The 16,353-nt window shown below is 56.8% G+C and overlaps 7 protein-coding genes across 8 annotated transcripts, besides 4 other annotated features; 2 read left to right on the plus strand and 5 right to left on the minus strand.

Moving 5' to 3' along the window:
- Positions 1-436: 436 nt before the first annotated feature.
- Positions 437-3,672, plus strand: EKO05_0002422 (uncharacterized protein; the record flags this gene model as incomplete). Of its 2 annotated transcripts, XM_059635910.1 has the most annotated exons (7): positions 437-659; positions 714-943; positions 1,006-1,314; positions 1,366-2,601; positions 2,680-2,790; positions 2,841-3,398; positions 3,448-3,672. In XM_059635910.1, the coding sequence occupies 7 exons, from the start codon at positions 437-439 to the stop codon at positions 3,670-3,672; spliced, it is 2,892 nt and encodes a 963-aa protein (XP_059491893.1). The 2 variants fall into 2 exon arrangements, with proteins under 2 accessions (XP_059491893.1, XP_038793089.1); XM_038944042.1 differs by having other exon boundaries at positions 1,366-2,790.
- Positions 3,471-3,525: a tandem repeat.
- Positions 3,673-4,710: 1,038 nt separating the features above from the next.
- Positions 4,711-6,449, minus strand: EKO05_0002423 (uncharacterized protein; the record flags this gene model as incomplete). The annotated part of the gene is made up of 2 exons (XM_038944230.2): positions 4,711-6,040; positions 6,091-6,449. 2 exons carry the CDS (start codon positions 6,447-6,449, stop codon positions 4,711-4,713), a joined length of 1,689 nt encoding a protein of 562 aa, XP_038793090.2.
- An 851-nt stretch (positions 6,450-7,300) lies between these two features.
- Positions 7,301-8,543, minus strand: EKO05_0002424 (8-oxo-dGTP diphosphatase; the record flags this gene model as incomplete). The annotated part of the gene is made up of 2 exons (XM_059635911.1): positions 7,301-8,271; positions 8,339-8,543. 2 exons carry the CDS (start codon positions 8,541-8,543, stop codon positions 7,301-7,303), a joined length of 1,176 nt encoding a protein of 391 aa, XP_059491894.1.
- Positions 8,544-9,014: 471 nt separating this feature from the next.
- EKO05_0002425 (translation initiation factor eIF4A) lies at positions 9,015-10,379 on the minus strand (the record flags this gene model as incomplete). Its single annotated transcript, XM_038944228.1, has 4 exons — positions 9,015-9,025; positions 9,075-10,076; positions 10,129-10,272; positions 10,346-10,379. The coding sequence occupies 4 exons, from the start codon at positions 10,377-10,379 to the stop codon at positions 9,015-9,017; spliced, it is 1,191 nt and encodes a 396-aa protein (XP_038793091.1).
- Positions 10,380-10,743: 364 nt separating this feature from the next.
- EKO05_0002426 (uncharacterized protein) lies at positions 10,744-12,871 on the plus strand (the record flags this gene model as incomplete). Its single annotated transcript, XM_038944134.2, has 2 exons — positions 10,744-11,090; positions 11,722-12,871. The coding sequence occupies 2 exons, from the start codon at positions 10,744-10,746 to the stop codon at positions 12,869-12,871; spliced, it is 1,497 nt and encodes a 498-aa protein (XP_038793092.2).
- Positions 12,872-13,025: 154 nt separating this feature from the next.
- EKO05_0002427 (intercellular trafficking and secretion) lies at positions 13,026-14,554 on the minus strand (the record flags this gene model as incomplete). Its single annotated transcript, XM_038944227.1, has 2 exons — positions 13,026-14,171; positions 14,447-14,554. 2 exons carry the CDS (start codon positions 14,552-14,554, stop codon positions 13,026-13,028), a joined length of 1,254 nt encoding a protein of 417 aa, XP_038793093.1.
- Positions 13,236-13,276: a tandem repeat.
- Positions 14,255-14,381: a tandem repeat.
- Positions 14,555-15,294: 740 nt separating the features above from the next.
- Positions 15,295-16,187, minus strand: EKO05_0002428 (uncharacterized protein; the record flags this gene model as incomplete). The annotated part of the gene is made up of 2 exons (XM_038944234.1): positions 15,295-15,953; positions 16,022-16,187. 2 exons carry the CDS (start codon positions 16,185-16,187, stop codon positions 15,295-15,297), a joined length of 825 nt encoding a protein of 274 aa, XP_038793094.1.
- Positions 16,188-16,224: 37 nt separating this feature from the next.
- Positions 16,225-16,268: a tandem repeat.
- Positions 16,269-16,353: the final 85 nt, after the last annotated feature.

A 16,353-nucleotide genomic window follows, 5' to 3' on the forward strand; every position in this document is an offset into this window, starting at 1 on the left:
CCAAGTGGATCGCCAGCGCGCTCGCTGATTGCTCGGCCCTACCGCTCAGCCATGGAAGAGTGACGCAGTTGCGCGCACCAGCCACAGTTTCTCGTGCACCCGCCGCGCCTGTGGTGCCGACCAGCATCGACTCTTGTCGTGCGCGAGCGGATGACTGGTTATGCTGATCGTCGACGAGTCCAATTCAAGTACCAGTCACGTCAGTCTGGCACCTGTTCGCCGGTGGAGCAGCGTGTAAGCCTCAGCAGCTGCAACAGCCACACTAGTCGCTCTGCTGCAAGAGAGCCGGGCGTCATACAACACGCGTCGCCACTACTTTACTGCCTCGCCGTGTAGTCGAGGCCGAGCGTTCCCATAGAATCATCTCCGGACCCCTGCGGCCTTGACGCCTGCGCCCTCTCCCCCGCCCTCTTTTGCCCCTACCCTGCTGTTTACCATGGCCCAGAGCACCCCGCCTGGCCTGGCGATCAACGGACACGCAGCGCCCACCACCATGGAGAACCAGCCGCCGGTCTCGAATGTAGGCGAGCCACGTGCCACAGCTGCAGGTGCAGGTGCAGGGCGACCAGGTGCTGCGCGGGCAGACACAAACTACACAATGGCGTCCATGATGTCGGTGCCGCCAGAGGGCTCCATCTTGACCGGCAAGCAGGAGCACTGTAAGCAGGAGAGGACCACACGCCACACATAGCACAACACTCACACATAGCCAGACCTCAAGCGTGAGCTCATCTCCCAGCAAACACAGTTCGAAATCTCCGAACTCTCGTCCACCACCGCCCTCAAGCGCTTCGGCGCGCCCTTCCGCTCAGATGCCGGCGAAGTCGCACCAGAAGACTCGGAGCTCCCGCTACTGCGCTACATATTCGTCCACCACGTGCGCAATTTCCCATTCCTCGACAAGGCCAAGGAGAAGGAGTTCTGGCAAGACAAGCTGCAAGTGGTGAGTCGGTGACATCATCCTGGACACTGCGGATGAAGGCTGACGAGAGACGGCATCGGTAGTTCCTTGAATCTTTCGCAAGCAAGGATATCTCCTCCTCAGAAGACCGCCTCGAAGAGACGAAACGAAGGAAGCTGGCGCTCAAGGCAGAGAAGCTGGTCGAGCTCATGATGGTCTCCGGTATCCCTACCGCGTCCGGCTACGAGGAGAGGATTCGCTTTTCCGAGATGGAAATTGTCGAGCGAGGCGCAAACGAGGAGGGTCTACACATGAACGCACCGAGCGGGCATTTCATTAACGGCTGGGATGTCAACGTGGCTGGCGTGCGGACCACATCAGTGAAGAAGCACGTCCGGTATCACACGCATGCAGTAGGTCACGACTGTCAGACTGCGTCAACATGGCTAACTGGCTACGCGCAGGAGTATCTCATCAGAGTCAAACAAGGCGGCGACAGAGAAATTTACGTCGGCCGACGATACCAGGACTTTGTCAATCTGCACAAGCGAATACGCCTTGAGCTTCCCGGCAAAGTGCTTCCTCCTCTTCCTCGTAAGAACAAAAAAGATTCCTTCATGAGCTCAAGCAAAGACGACGACGATGCCAGCTCCATCTCCTCAGTATCAACCCAAGGGCCAGCACCACCTGACGCATACGAGAAGAGCGACGGTGGTGGCGGAGGCTTACGAAGCTACCTTTGGGGTGGCGGCCATAAGAAGAACGCTTCACAGACCTCGATCGGCGGGCGAGGGGCGCGGTCGCCTCGCGCATCCGGTGAAGGCTTGGCCTATCAACCTCCACGCACTCTATACCGCGAGGAGCAGCGTGTATCACTGCGAGCCTTCCTGCGGTCGTTCTTGAACAACGAGAGGATTGCGCAGTCGAATGCCATGGCTGACTTCCTCACGCGTGATGCTATCGAGGTGAACGAGGAAGAGATGGACGACATTGAAAGGCGGATGGTCATGGACGAGAAGCGCATACAAGAGCAAAAGCAGTTCTACGAAGTGGCACGAAAACGTGCCGCCGAGCTCGACATCCACATGGAAAAGTTCAGGCGAGAAATCGTCGAGAGGAATGGCCTTTCGCATCTCTTCCAAGAAATCCGGGTGAAGAACTCGATATCTCAGCTCAAGCCGGAGTACCAGAAGTTCGCAGAGTGGTTGCGAATAGAGATTGCAGCTACCATCTACCACCTCTTCCTGGCCGAGGACAACTCGCCCGAGCTCTTTGCGCAAGCGAAGCGGATACACTCACTCGTACCATACGGCGTGCTGAAAAATGTGATCAGAATTGCCAACCCCGCAGCGGTAATGAGCGGAGTCCTTGACCTGTTCCTTGCACAGCCTTTTGGCGCAAGATCTCTGCTCCAGCGCATTTTTGGTATGGCCATCAACGATGGCGTGAATTCTGTGCAGAAGACGATTGACACCCTCGGCTCCACGAAGATCAAGGACGAAGTTCTGTGCGCCAAGATTAAAGCTTATGTTGAGTCAAGTGAGGAGGTTAAGCAGGTACTCCGGCAGGAGGCGGATAGCGAGCAGGTCGATATTGTCGTGACGATCCTACGATCTGACTTCTTCAAACCGGAGTTGAGTTCTCAGCAGGTGGAGAAGGTCTTCAATGCCTACGTTGCGTGGAACAACGCGGTCGAAAATGTGAGACCGACCAGCCGTTACAGCAGAAAGAATAGCAGTCGTAGCACTCAAAGCGTCCTTACTAATGCGTCTGGTCAGATTGACAAAGACTTACGGCAGGGCGCTGAGCTCTTTGCGCATTTGAAGCAGTACCTGAAGCTTTGTCTGAGGCAGCGAGACAAGCTCATGATGCTCCAGGTCATCGAGGAGGTAAGTTTTACTTGGGATTGAGGGTGGGAACATGACTGATAACCTTGTAGCCTACGACTCTCCAACTCTTCCGCGACCTCTTCACCATCTTTTACGAACCCCTCGTTCGCGTGTACAAGTCTGCAAACGTGTACAACAGTATCACTGACTTTGCCATGTTTGCCGACGACACAATCAAGACCATCGAAGCTTGCCAACGTCAAGAGGTCTCTGCAGATCCCAATCAGACCGTCCAAGCCTTCATCGATCTATGTGCGCGCCACGAAGACAACTTCTACAAGTTCGTGCACGAGGTTCACAATCACGACAACGGATTGTTTGATCAGCTGATGGGCTGGCTGGAAGGCATTCTCGAGTTCCTACGCCACGGTCCGGGCGGCGGTGGCAAGCTCGACATGAACGCTCTGTTCCAGGGCGGCATAGACTCGAACATGATCGATAGGAGAAAAGCCATCAGAGAGATCAACAGTCTGATCAGGTGGCAGACAGCCCGCAAGAAGTGGCACCAGGACAAGACGAGGCAGAAGATGGCGAGTGCAGGTGATGAGCCTGACGGGATGCTGGGCGGCATGGCAGGCTTCAAGAGCAGCGACTTTGGGCTGAATGAGGTTCGTACTCATCTCAAACCGCTATATATCCTCAACTGACACACCCTAGCTCGATCTTCAAGACCTGGAACTCGACGACGACGCCACCGACTCGGACGAAGAGGACGAAATTGAGGAGGACGACGACCCCATCGAAGCCGAGCGCAGGAACCGCGCTCGCACGGCAGAGAAGTTAAAGCGACGTGCGGGCGAGCCGAAGAAACCGACGATCGAAGAGATAAAGAAGCTTCACCCGAGTTTCCTAACGATGTTGCGGAGCGTCCTGGCGCAGTAGATGACGTGAGAGGGGGATTGGCACATGTTTCTTGCGGGATGAAGACCTATGTATTCCTAGATGGGAACCTAATAATAGACGTATTCTTTCAATTGGAACGGCAAGCCACGTTAGCCTTCCTGTTTATTCTTCCACTTACGTCCGACCTTTCGCACCACAAGTATAACCATCAGGTCGCTCGCTATAGACTGATATCTCTGACCTACCTTCCCACCTTCACAGCGATAATCGGCCTACAGCCCCACATCGATACGGATATTTACATGCATGATATATAGCGACGGAAGGACACCATGGGAGGTACCAGCAGAACCACTGACAATCAGAGTAAACTCCAGTAACCGATTACCCTCTAATCGAAACAAAGGTCGAAGCGCCATTCAAAGGAAGGAAAAATCAGTCAACGTACCAAAGCCGAGAAGGGTCCCACAAAAATCGACACACGAAGTAGAAGAGAGGAAACACCAATACCCTCCTCTCATCTCAGAGGCGCCGGTGGGAAGACCGACGGTGCAGGCCTGATCTGCCTGTGCGCAGGAGCTCAGCCGGGCGGGCATGAGAGTAGAGAAAAGTGAGGGCGTTCGAACGACGTCTACACGATGGCGGGAGATGCTAGCGCGGGAGTCTGGGTTGGGTTGGGTGGGCAGTAGGCATCGATTGCGCGACGACGGTGGTGTGTGGTGCAATGTCATGTGGGAGTGCGGTGTTCCACTGCGTTGGAATGTGCAGCGGAAAACAGGGGAGGTGTGAAGAGAAGAGGAGGTTCGGCCGGAGACTCAGACCTACAAATAACCAACCAACTGCCTTTGCTCATCGAGAGATGCTGATGTATATTTAGATCGTAGCTCTTGCGGTCGTTACGTAGACTTACTTCATCTGCTTCTATCACGAGCGGAGCAGAAGGGAGAAAACCTTGCGGATGGAGGGTGCACTTCACCATTTTCTGATCTGACCCGGATATTCAGTGACCGTGGTTTGGGTTGAAAGCCGAAAACAGCGCCCAAACAATACCGTCTTCACCGTTATAAAACTCTAGTCTCAATACGCCTTATTCGGCTCCACCATCCCCAACCTGCGGTCGTCAGCCCCCGCATCCTGCGCAAAGACCAATTCCAACTTCTCTGCATTCTTCTCGCTATCGACACGCACGCGGATGCCGACACTCTGGCGAAACGTGTCCATGGAATTGATGCCGACGGATATAGGGCCCAGATGGTCTGGGGCTTGCGATTGGAGCGCCAGCATGACGAGCTCCATTGCCGAGTCCCAGGCTACAGATGTGCGGCCGGTGGCGACGGTATAGGCGACGTAGCAGACGACAATGAGGCAGTATGAGATGATCACTGCGAGAGAGAGCTTGATGGAGGTGTCGGTGGATCCGTAGCCAAAGCCGTTGTATGTTGTGTCGATTTTCATCACGCTGAAGGGGGTTGAGTCGCTTAACTGAGACTGATCGTACCCTTCGATCATATCATGATCAATGGTGGGGTCGTCTGGATCACGGTTGTCTAGGGCTGGAATCCAGGAAATAGCAGCTGCAAAACATGTGGCTAGAACTTCTGCGTTGACTCCTTCTCCGCTTAGCATTTTCCCCTTAGCCATACATGGGTAATCCAGAGAGCGTATATCCTCTGGAACGATGGTGATCGGTCTCAATTTGCTGCTTGCCATGGCTTCCCTGTTTGTAGGCAGCTCAGCTTTGATCCTATACCCAAAGTTTATGTGAGCAAATGATGTTTCTGCTTCTCTCCAGAATGACGATACAGTACACGCTGTGAACCTGCTATCTCCCACCCTCCCTGTTCCACCAGGCCTAATGAAGAGTCCAAGCAGAGAATGTGAATTGCCAGGCGATGGTATCCATAGCGGAGGCATAAAGGGTTTGATCGTAGTGTTGTCATTTGCATGTTCGTAAACTTCGAGCAGCTGGTCCTGCAGCTTGGTGGAATTGGGAAGAGAGCCTTTAGACCCATCGTCTTGGAAGTAATACGAATCTTCAGTCCTCTGGAACTCTTGTGTACACACAGCCAGAACCACTGGCTGCAATGTCCGGGTGACCCAGCTCTTGTTGGTTACCAACAGTTCAGGATCGTCAAAATTATAAACCGGGAGATGAAAGGTCAGTTGTCCTAAACTCAAGGTTGTCGGTGTCGTTGCAATAGTGTAGCTGTCCCCCGTTGGTACATGATGGTGAGGATTGTCGACAAGGGTACGATCAACTGATTGACCTACTCTAGGCTTGCCTGCAAAGCTCCGAGCCGCAGTATCGCCCCAGGTATCGCCCCAGGTGTAGCTGAATATGACGTGATGATCAGGTGTTAGTGAAGACTCAATAATCTCCCGCTCCTCAAACTCGTAGTACCTCGAGCTATTGTAACTGTCAGCGACTTGTACAAAGTGATGCGAGTACCAACCTACAAATTCAGCCCGGAGGTCTTATCTAAATGCGTGGGGAATAGAGCAGCTTCGGAGGCATTGAGGTAGCTTGTTACGGTTCTTTTCACATGTGACATGCCAGGTCGAGGAATCATCAAGACCGCTGACGAAGGGCCAACGACCGAAGTCATGAAGAGCAGCCCCGATGCTGACAAGGCGAATGTGATTTTACGCCATGTGCTGAAGGTTGGGGAGTTGACGGCAGAAATGAAGTCTAAGGACCACAGATAGGACAACTGAGGGCCATGCGCAGCTCCTGAAAGCGCACCTAGTGGTATGTAGCCATTGAGTGCTTGCACTCGGATCACATGGAGAAGAACGTCCACAAGTGATGCCTGCATCGTCATTTCATGTAGCTTGGCCACGAATTGTAAGGTTGTCGCGTTGTCGGATGTCCCGCCTACCCAGCATCTTATCCAGTAGAGTGACAGTAGAGTAACAGCGCCACAGAAGGGGACAAGATGGAATATGCTGTTCAGGGCTGCCATCCGACGACTTCGGTACGAGGCAACTTTGCGCTGCTCGATTGGTGACCACCACCGAAAGGCGCGACCGAGAAGGAAGCCCAAAAGCTGGAGCCGGGAATGTCTGAGGAAATCCTGAACCTTTGAGCCCTGTGGTTGCTGAACGGGAGCACATTTTGTAGAATTGTTGTCTACGATGAGTCTGGCAGTAGAACTATGATTTCTGCAAAAGTCAGCAAGGAAAGAAGACCTGCATACAAATGTACCAACGGTGACTCGGTCATTTTGCACGTAGAGTCCATAACGCAAACAATACTGCCCGGTAATTACAGTGAGCGCGTTGTGCGATAGATCCTGTATTTGAACTGAGAAGCGCAGGCGCTCTGAGGTCGTGGATGAAGAAAAGAGACAGCCCATCGCGAAGCGTGTTGAGAAACGAATGTATCTTAAGTATAGGAAAGGGAAGGTTGAAATGTGCTACAGCCAAGCCTCGCCGGTGAGAAGTGTGTAGTACTAACAGAGCCGAAAAGGAAGGAAGCTTACGATACGAATTCCTTCTGGGACCACCGAAAGTTTTGCACAGCAAAATTACAAGATTCCTTGTACGAGTGCAACAAAGTTGAGCACGGACGTGATCGAAACGACCTGTCAGCAGTGAAGGATGCAGAGATAGTGTACCGTCCTGTTGGAGACGCTGACTCGATACATCATCAATGAATTCCAACTTCTCACATCTTACTAGCATGCTTCAGCACATCCTTGGTCAACACCTCCCCCTTCTTCCGCACCTGACTCAGCCTCCCCATCTTCAGCAGTCGCCCAATCATGTCCTCGTCCCCAAAGTGGCTGTTGTGCTCAAACTCAGGTTCCTCTCCGTACGCGACCCGCGCGGCATCGACCATGATTCGCGCCGTCATGCCAAACACCCTGAATGTGGTTAAATCGTCCAGCGCACTCGGCTCAGGGCGCGGGTCGTCGCCTTCGGGCAGTCCGCTCCCGTGCTCCGAGGAAGCTTGCGGTGGCGGTGACGACTTCTCGGCGTTTCTCCGCATCTCCTGGGATGCAGGAGGGGGCTTAGGGACGTAGAAGTTGTGCATGCGCCAGCGCGACTCGTGCCAGTCTGTCCAGCTGCCTCTGTACCACTTCTCGGGCTTACCGTTCTTCTGGACGGGCGCTGGGCCCGGGCCTGACCAGTCTTTGCGCAGGAAAGCGTGGAAAGGGGCGGTGAAGACGGCGGCTACCTCCTTGGGATCGAGACGGGGGATCAAGCGGTCTTCGACTTCGCTGTCGGCAGCGCTGGAAGACGTGGCGCTGCTGTCTGGGGGCGCAGAAGTGGGGGACAGGTATGCCACGCATGGCCGCACGCCGAGTTCTGTCCTGGCCAGATTCGCCGGCAGTTCGCAGAGATGCTCGAGGTTGAAGCCCTTGAGCTTCTCGTTGTCCAATGGTAGTCCAATCTCTTCGTACGCCTCTCTCCGTGCAGTCTCCCACGGTGTCTCTGAGAGCGAGTCTGCCTTTCCGCCAGGAAGGGCGGCTTGGCCTGCGTAGTTCCTCAACGAAGCACTCCGCATGGTAAGCACGACCTTGAGCTCGCCATGGCGGCCGGGGAACAGGAGGATCAGGACGGCAGCGCGCCGAGACAAGGGGCAGTTACAGTACTGCGTGGGCGGGGGAGTGTATGCGCGCAAGCGGGCGAGGGCTTGCTGGGAGGGTGTTAGTTAGTGTAACTTAGTACCGCACCGTCTACACGAGAGAGCATCACGCACGCTCGAGGTTGGGGAGAGCGCCATTGTGGCAAAGGCTCTGCTTTGCGCGAGCCATGCTGTCGACCTCATGAGATTGTGTGTTCGGCGCCTGGGGCTCAGGGCGCGCACGAGGGGTTCCGAGGTAATCGATAAGCGAGCTGTGACGTCGACAGCCAGGCTCGACAGACTGGCAGTCGGACTCCACAGCTGAACACACTTCGAGCATTGCGGTGATTACAGGAGATTTTAGTAGCGTCATGCAATTGAACTGCATCTCTATAGGAAAGAAAACTCATCATCGTCATCGTAGACATGCGTGGCCATGGGAAGCGTGTTCCATCGCGCGGGCAGGCCTCCATCGCACGTAGCACATCCTCGGAGAACAACAAAGCCCAGGGGAAGTAGCTAAGAAACAGTAGATTGCAGAGGAAAACATCCCAGCCAACTGACGTCTCTATCATCTGCAAGAAACATTCTTTTGGGGAAATCATTTCGCACATGAAAAGAACAAACGCCAAGATGCCGCGATGGGTGGACGACCGCTCGTCCCACGTCAATCGCTTTTGTGCCGAATCAACAGAGCACACCCGTCTCGCAGGCGCGCCGAATTAGATCACCACCGCGTCTGTGCCAACAACGCCGCTAGAGTGTACAGCGGGCGCGGAGAGACGGTGATGGGAACGCAAGGAACAGCCGCTTAGATGAGGTCTGTCCAGGTTAGCGGCTTTTCCTTCAGAGTGGGAATGACAAAACTTACCAGCCACGTTCATGGGCATCTCCTCGATCTGTGTGCTGTAGAACTGCTCAATCTCGCGCATCATGCGGACATCGTCAGCGGTGACGAAGTTGATGGCAACACCCTTTCGTCCGAAACGTCCACCACGACCGATGCGGTGGATGTAGTTCTCGCGGTTGGCGGGCAGGTCGTAGTTGATGACGAGGGAAACCTGCTGGACGTCGATACCACGGGCGAGGAGGTCGGTGGCGATGAGGACACGGGAAGATCCGGAACGGAACTCCTTCATAATCACGTCACGCTGAGCCTGGTCCATGTCGCCGTGCATGGCCGAGACGGTGAAGTCACGGGCAGTAAGCTTGTCGGTGAGCCAGTCGACCTTCCTGCGGGTGTTGCAGAAGATGACGGCCTGGGTGATGGTGACGGTCTCGTACAGGTCGGAGAGGGTGTCGAGCTTCCAGTCCTCCTTCTCAACGGCAATGTAGAACTGCTTGATACCTTCGAGGGTCAGCTCGTCCTTCTTGACGAGGATGCGGACGGGGTCGCGCATGAACTTGGTGGTGACCTCGAGGACGTCCTGGGGCATGGTGGCGGACAGGAGAACGACCTGGGTGGACTGGGGGAGGAGCTGGAAGATGTCGTAGATCTGCTCGGTGAAACCGCGGGACAGCATCTCGTCGGCCTCGTCGAGGACGAACATCTTCATGTGGTCGGTCTTGAGGACACGACGCTGGATCATGTCCTGGACACGGCCGGGTGTGCCGACGACGACCTGGGGGCCGTCCTGGAGGGCCTTCATGTCGTCACGGACAGAGGTACCGCCGATGCAGGCGTGGCACTGGATGTCCATGAAGTCACCGATGGCGATGACGACCTTCTGGATCTGCTGGGCCAACTCGCGGGTGGGGGCGAGGATGAGGGCCTGGCAAGCCTTGACCGAGGAGTCGATCTTCTGGAGAGTGGAGATGGAGAAGGTAGCGGTTTTACCCGTACCGGACTGAGCCTGCGCAATGACATCGTGGCCTGCGCGAGTTAGTCGCTGGGGCGTTTTTCGTCGTCGTGCCGGCAAACTCACCCTTGATGACGGGCATGATGGCGCGCTGCTGGATAGCAGAAGGGCGCTCGAAACCGTAGGCGTAGACACCACGGAGGAGCTCAGCCTTCAGGTTCATGTTGTCGAACGAGTCCGTGGTCTCATCGTAGTTGGACTCGATCTGGCCTGGGTGAAGCATCAGTACGCGCTCATGCAGTGCATGTTGTCGCCGCCGCGGCGCAAAATCTCGGGCACTCACCCTCAGGCACGTCCTCAAGACCCTTGTCAGCCATGATTGCGGTTGGATGGAAAGACTACCGGCGCTGCCTGTAGTCGGGGAGAAAGCTGGTGTAGTTGGGGTAGCAGAGGGACCGTGTGGACACCGCTGCTGTTGTAGTTGTTGTATGGGAAGAAGTTGTCTGGTGGTGAGGGCAGAAACGAGCGGCGGGGCAAAGATTTTGTAGAGTTTTTAGTGCGCTACCACTGCGCGCTAGTGGGTCAGGAAAATCGACCTTGGGGCGACTCCAACGCTTGTGGGTTTCGCCTTGGACGTCCGCGGTTTGGCCTGTGACTCTTCGCCAGCACTCGCCAGGAGTTGGGCCTCAAACAAGACTGCGCAGTGCCATATTCAGCAGCCGTTGTTGCGGTTTCTTTGACATGGCGCCCGGCATTCTCAAGGACCCCGGCTTTGCCCCCGCCGAACCACAGCCCGCTAAAAGAAGAAAACTCACTGTGCCGGTGCCTGTCCAGCATGTCGAGGACGACGAGGATGTGGCGACCGCTGTGCCTGCACACCCGCTGGGCATCAAGCCAGCCGGCAATGCGTACACGGCAACCGAGAACATCAAGGCGAGATGCGGATCCTTTGCCCGGCTGCCTGACGAGCTGCTGAACCACATTCTCGAGTCATTCGATGCTGACGCGCTGGTACGCCTGGGCAGCACCTGTCGAGCCCTGTACGCCTTTACACGGCTGGACGAGCTGTGGCGGGCCTTATTTGTAGGGTGAGTCGTGACTGCTAGTCTCGTCAGTTGTCAGTCATCATTCCAGCCCTTCAGTCACATGCATGAAGAGAGCCTGTCAAGCTGTCATTTGTCTTGCGTTGACTCATTTGGGTTTTGTCGTTGAGTTTAGTGGACGCATCTTGGGCCAGTGTGGTTGAGATGTTGTTTCTCGTCGAGCTCAACTTCAATTTTTCCCAGATGCTCTCGATATTCTCTTGTTGGACTTGTGTCTGATGCGCACTTTTCCACGCGTTCTCCCTTCAGTCGAATCAGAACAATCATCAATGCAACATTTCAAGCAACATTTCAAGCAACATTTCAAGCAACATTTCAAGCAACATTTCATGCAACATTTCAAGCAACATTTCAAGCAACATTTCATGCAACATTTCAAGCAACATTTCATGCAACATTTCAAGCAACATTTCAAGCAACATTTCAAGCAACATTTCAAGCAACATTTCAAGCAACATTTCAAGCAACATTTCAAGCAACATTTCAAGCAACATTTCAAGCAACATTTCAAGCAACATTTCAAGCAACATTTCAAGCAACATTTCAAGCAACGTTTCAAACAACATCTCCAAGCAACATACGCTTCCACATCGTAAATAGAGACTAACACCCCCAGATCTCCACCGGAGAACTTCACATGGCGCGGCACCTGGCGCGCAACCTATCTCAACACGCCGCCAGCGCACACCACCAGCATCTCCTGCAACAACCTCTTCTCCGACGTGTTGTACCGCCCCTTCCAATGCGCCCACACGTCGCTCAAACCCTACACGACCAACATCCCCCCTAGCAACGCCATCGCACGCCTCCCCGACTTAACACCGGAAGAGTACTCGGCGCGCTGGACCGACAAGCCCTTCATCCTCACGGAGCCCGTAAAGCAGTGGCCCGTCTACGGAACCTGGACGCCAGAGTACCTCCTCGCCAACTTCGCGTCGACGAAATTCACAGCCGAAGCCGTCGACTGGCCCCTCTCCACCTACACGTCCTACATGCAGAACAACGCCGACGAATCCCCGCTGTACCTCTTCGACCGCGCCTTCGCCTCCAAGACGAACATGCCCACGAGCGGTCCAGACGCTGCCTACTGGACCCCCTCGTGCTTCGGCGCAGATCTGTTCAGCGCCCTAGGTTCCCAGCGCCCCGACAGCCGCTGGCTGATCCTCGGGCCCGCAGGAAGCGGCAGCACATTCCACAAAGACCCCAACGCAACCAGCGCGTGGAACGCCGTGCTGACGGGCTCCAAATACTGGCTGATGTTCCCCTCGTCGCCCTCGACCCCGCCACCACCGGGCATCCTCCTCAACGCCGACGCGAGCGAGATCACAGCGCCCCTCAGCATCGCAGAGTACCTCCTCTCGTTCCACGCGCTCGCCCGCGCTACACCGGGCGCGCACGAGGGCATCTGCTGCGCGGGCGAGATCTTGCATGTCCCCAGCGGCTGGTTCCACCTCGTGCTCAACCTGTCGCCTTCGTTGGCGCTGACGCAGAACTTCGTGCCCGAGGCCAAGTTGGCCGACGTCCTTGCTTTTCTGCGCGACAAGAGGGAGCAGGTGAGTGGGTTCGCAGACGATGTAGCAGAGCGGGCGTATGAGGTTTTCGTGGAGCGGTTGCGGGAGCACTGGCCGGGGTTGTTGGAGGATGGGGTCAGGGAGTTGGAGAGGAGAGATCAGAGGGCCAAGGCTGGGGGGGGGGAGGTGGGAGGTGTTGACCAAGGGAGAAACAGGGGAAGAAGGAGGGGAGGAGATGGGGGGAGGGGTGTTTAGTTTTGGGTTTGGGGGGGATAGTGATGCTGAGGTGCCGTGAGGAAAGAGGGTCCTGGATCGTGATATCGTGTATTCATGCTACGCGCCCATTCCATAGGGTTGGCTGGCTGGTTGGTAGTGGCTTGAATGACTCGCCTTGTTCAACGTGTGTTGGTTATTCCACTCCACTCCTCCGCCCGTCCTCGTCCCGGCGCATGTCCTCCAAAAACCCCTCCCACGTATCAATGGCGCCCTGGAAGAAGTCGACGTGCGCGTCCGCCAAGTCGCCCAGCGTGTCCTTGAACTCGACCGCCTTGATGCGCTCAAAGTCGGCAATCTCCTTGACGGTGTGCTCGTCAAAGGCCTCGGTGGCCTTTTTGCTGTTCTCGACCTCGCCCGTCAGGCGCTCGATCTCGACCTCGAGCTTGCGCACGCGCTGCCGCCGGGCCTGGTCGTGGTCGATGCCGCGGAAGTCCTCGACCTTGCTGCGCAGGAAGCCCGAGGCGCCCATGCCGGCGCCGTGCTGCGAGGCGAGCGAGTCGCGGTCGGCGGCGGACTTGGCCAGGTACTCGCTCAACGCCTCAAAGTCGAGCTGCTTGGCCTCGCGGATGCGCAGGAGGTTGCGCACGGCCAGGATGTAGGCGTCCATGTCGCGCAGTGAGGTGAGGTAGTTCTGGTCCGTGTGCTCCTTGATCGACTTGAAGCCTTGGGAGGTGGTGGTGACGGAGGCGGCGAAGGAGGTGAGGGTAGCCTCGACGGCGGGCTCGAGGGCGGTCAGCTTCTGGCACTGGGTGGCCAGGTCGGCGTAGTCCTGCTCGAGGTCGGCCTGGCGGCGGGCGACGCGGAGCGTGACCTTTTCGACGTTGTTGAGGTCCTCGGCGAGCTTGGCGGCGCGCTCGCTGACTTCGATGAAGCGGCGGTCGGGCTTGTGGACCTTTGTGAAGGTGTTGACGAGGCTCTCGGCGATGGCGTCGACGAAGCCGCCGGTGCCGGGCTCTGAACCGCTGGCGGCGCGCGAGGAGCGGCCCTTCATGTGCTGGTTCCAGTCGGGGCTCTCGAGAAAGGTGATGAGCAGCATGGCGCGACGCAGGACGGGGTGCAGGGCCAGGCGCTTGAGGAAGCGGTGCAGCGAGTGGGCGCGGCGCTGGGTGAAGTCAGGGCCAAAGCGGTCGCCGCGGACGTACTCCATCTTGTGCTTGTCGGGCAGCGGGGGGACGGCGCATTGCGGGTATTCCTTGGACAGCTGTTTCCAGAGGAAGACGAAGTCGGTGAAGCGGCGGCGGACGGAGAAGTCGGGCTTCTGGAAGGATTGATAGTCGGACTGGGTGGGTTAGACGGGGCAGGAGGGTGAGGGTGTTGAACGTGGAACAGGTAGCAGGGCCCAGGGTGGGTTAGAAGAGGCAGGAGGATGAGGATGAGGGTGAGGGTGAAGGTGAGGATGAGGGTGAGGGTGAAGGTGAGGATGAGGGTGAGGGTGAAGGTGAGGATGAGGGTGAGGGTGAAGGTGAGGGTGAGGGTGAGGGTGAGGGTGTAGCATGTAGAACGTTGAACAGGTAGCAGGGCCCAGGGTGAGGGTCAAGGTTGGAGAGGGTCTACCTTTGTCGTGACCAGGTACGAGACATAGGCATTCTGCGTGCCCGCCAGCTCCTTCTGCGGGCTACCAACGAGCGTCTCGAGGCGGCCTTCGCTGAAGTCTTCAGCCATTGCGTGCGTGCGTGCAGGCAGTGTCGCGGTAGATGGCAGTGTGTCGTGGCAGGATATATCAAAGTGTGTCGTGGCAGGGTATATCAAAGTATGTCGTGGCAGGGTATATCAAAGTATGTCGGTGCGTCGGTGTGTCGGTGTGTGCGTGTCTGTGAATTGTCGTCCTACCGTCGCCAACAATGTCAAGGCCGCGGCATCCAGAGCCGGAGTTACGCTTGCGGTGCCTGGAGTCGTGGCTGGGCTGGTAGCGCGGTGACGTCTGGCTGTTCGCTATCGATAGCGGGGCGCCACACGGCCGCGCTTTGCTTGTGCAGCGTGCAGGGACTTGTCTTTAGAACCACCCAACTAAAACATACTAAGATAGCTGTCAGGTTGCTAGTACGTGCAGGGACCTGTCTTTGAATCGCATAACTATGATATACCAAGATAGCTCGTTAATAAGTATAGGGACTCGTCTTTAAAACTACCCAACTAAAACGTACTGAGATGGCTTGCCAGTGGGTGCAGGGACTCTTTCAGAATTGCATGGCCAAGAGACACGGACGGGGTTGTGGGTGGTTGCAGTAGTGGGTGGTTGCAGTGGTGGATGGCATACAGTCTACAGAAATAGAAAACATCGCTGATATGGACAAGTACAGCGAGAGGGAAGCGTTCCCACTCGTGCAATGGCCCTCCTCTCCTGGCGCTAGGAAACACAGCGCCCAGCAGTGCAACAGGGTATACCAAGCAAACGCAACCGCCTACAGCCCCCCAATCGCCTCGGGCACAGGCACGCCGAAGCGCTTGCCAAACTCCTTGAAGAGCTGCGGCGTAATCTCGTCGCTGCTGTTGCCCGTGACCGTCCACAGCAGGCCCGCCTTGTCGTAGTGCTCCAGCAGCGGCTCGTTGTTCTCCCGGAAGCTCTGCAGCCGCTGCTTCCACACCTCCGGGTCGTCGTCGGCGCGCCGTGTGAGGGGCTCCCCGGTCGTGTCGTCCCTGCCCGCTACCTTGGGCGCATTGAACGTGGTGTTGTAGACGCGGCCCGAGGGCGCGTGCACCCAGCGGTTGCAGATGCGGTCGATGATGATGTCGCTGGGCGTGTGGATGCTGACAACGAGGTTGATGGGCACAATGTCGTTGAGCTGCACGGCCTGGTTGGCGGTGCGCGGGAAGCCGTCGAGGATGAACGAGGCGTCTGGGTGGTCCGAGTACGTGTACTTGGCCGTCTTGATCGCAGAGGGTATCGACACGGCGTCGACGGGCGTGTGGTCGACGGCGGCGGCGCTGGAATAGACGGCGTAGGGCCGCAGGGTGCTGTCGCGGATCCACCCGCGCGTCGACAGCTCGTTGACAATGAGGCGCAGGATCATGTTGTCCGGGACCAGCGCGCCGGCCTTCATCTTGGCCTCGGCCTGGATGCCTGCACGCTGTGAGCCGGCGCAACCACTTGGAATGCCTCGACAACCACGTCGGGGCGCTGCGACCTACCCAGCGGCGTGCGCTCCCGCACGTTCTTGCGCAGCAGGTCGCCCGAGCTGATGGACGAGAGCTCGGGGAACTGCTTCATCAGGCGCTCCGTCTGCGTGCCTTTGCCCACGCCCGGCGCGCCGACCAGGATGATGCGCGCCGCTCGGGACAGGGTGGGGAGCGCCATTGCGCCTTGGTTGGAGAAGTGCAGGGGTTGGCTGTGGGGAGGAGGAGGAGGAGGAGGAGGAGGAGGAGGAGGAGGAGGAGGTCGGTAATAGCAATATCGACAGGGCACGGCAAGAGGGAAGCCGCGGGCTTCGTCCGGCTTGGGTTGTTCTCAGCAAGCCATCCTA

This window comes from Ascochyta rabiei, chromosome 3 (genome assembly GCF_004011695.2).
Source record: "Ascochyta rabiei chromosome 3, complete sequence".
Taxonomy (NCBI): domain Eukaryota; kingdom Fungi; phylum Ascomycota; class Dothideomycetes; order Pleosporales; family Didymellaceae; genus Ascochyta; species Ascochyta rabiei.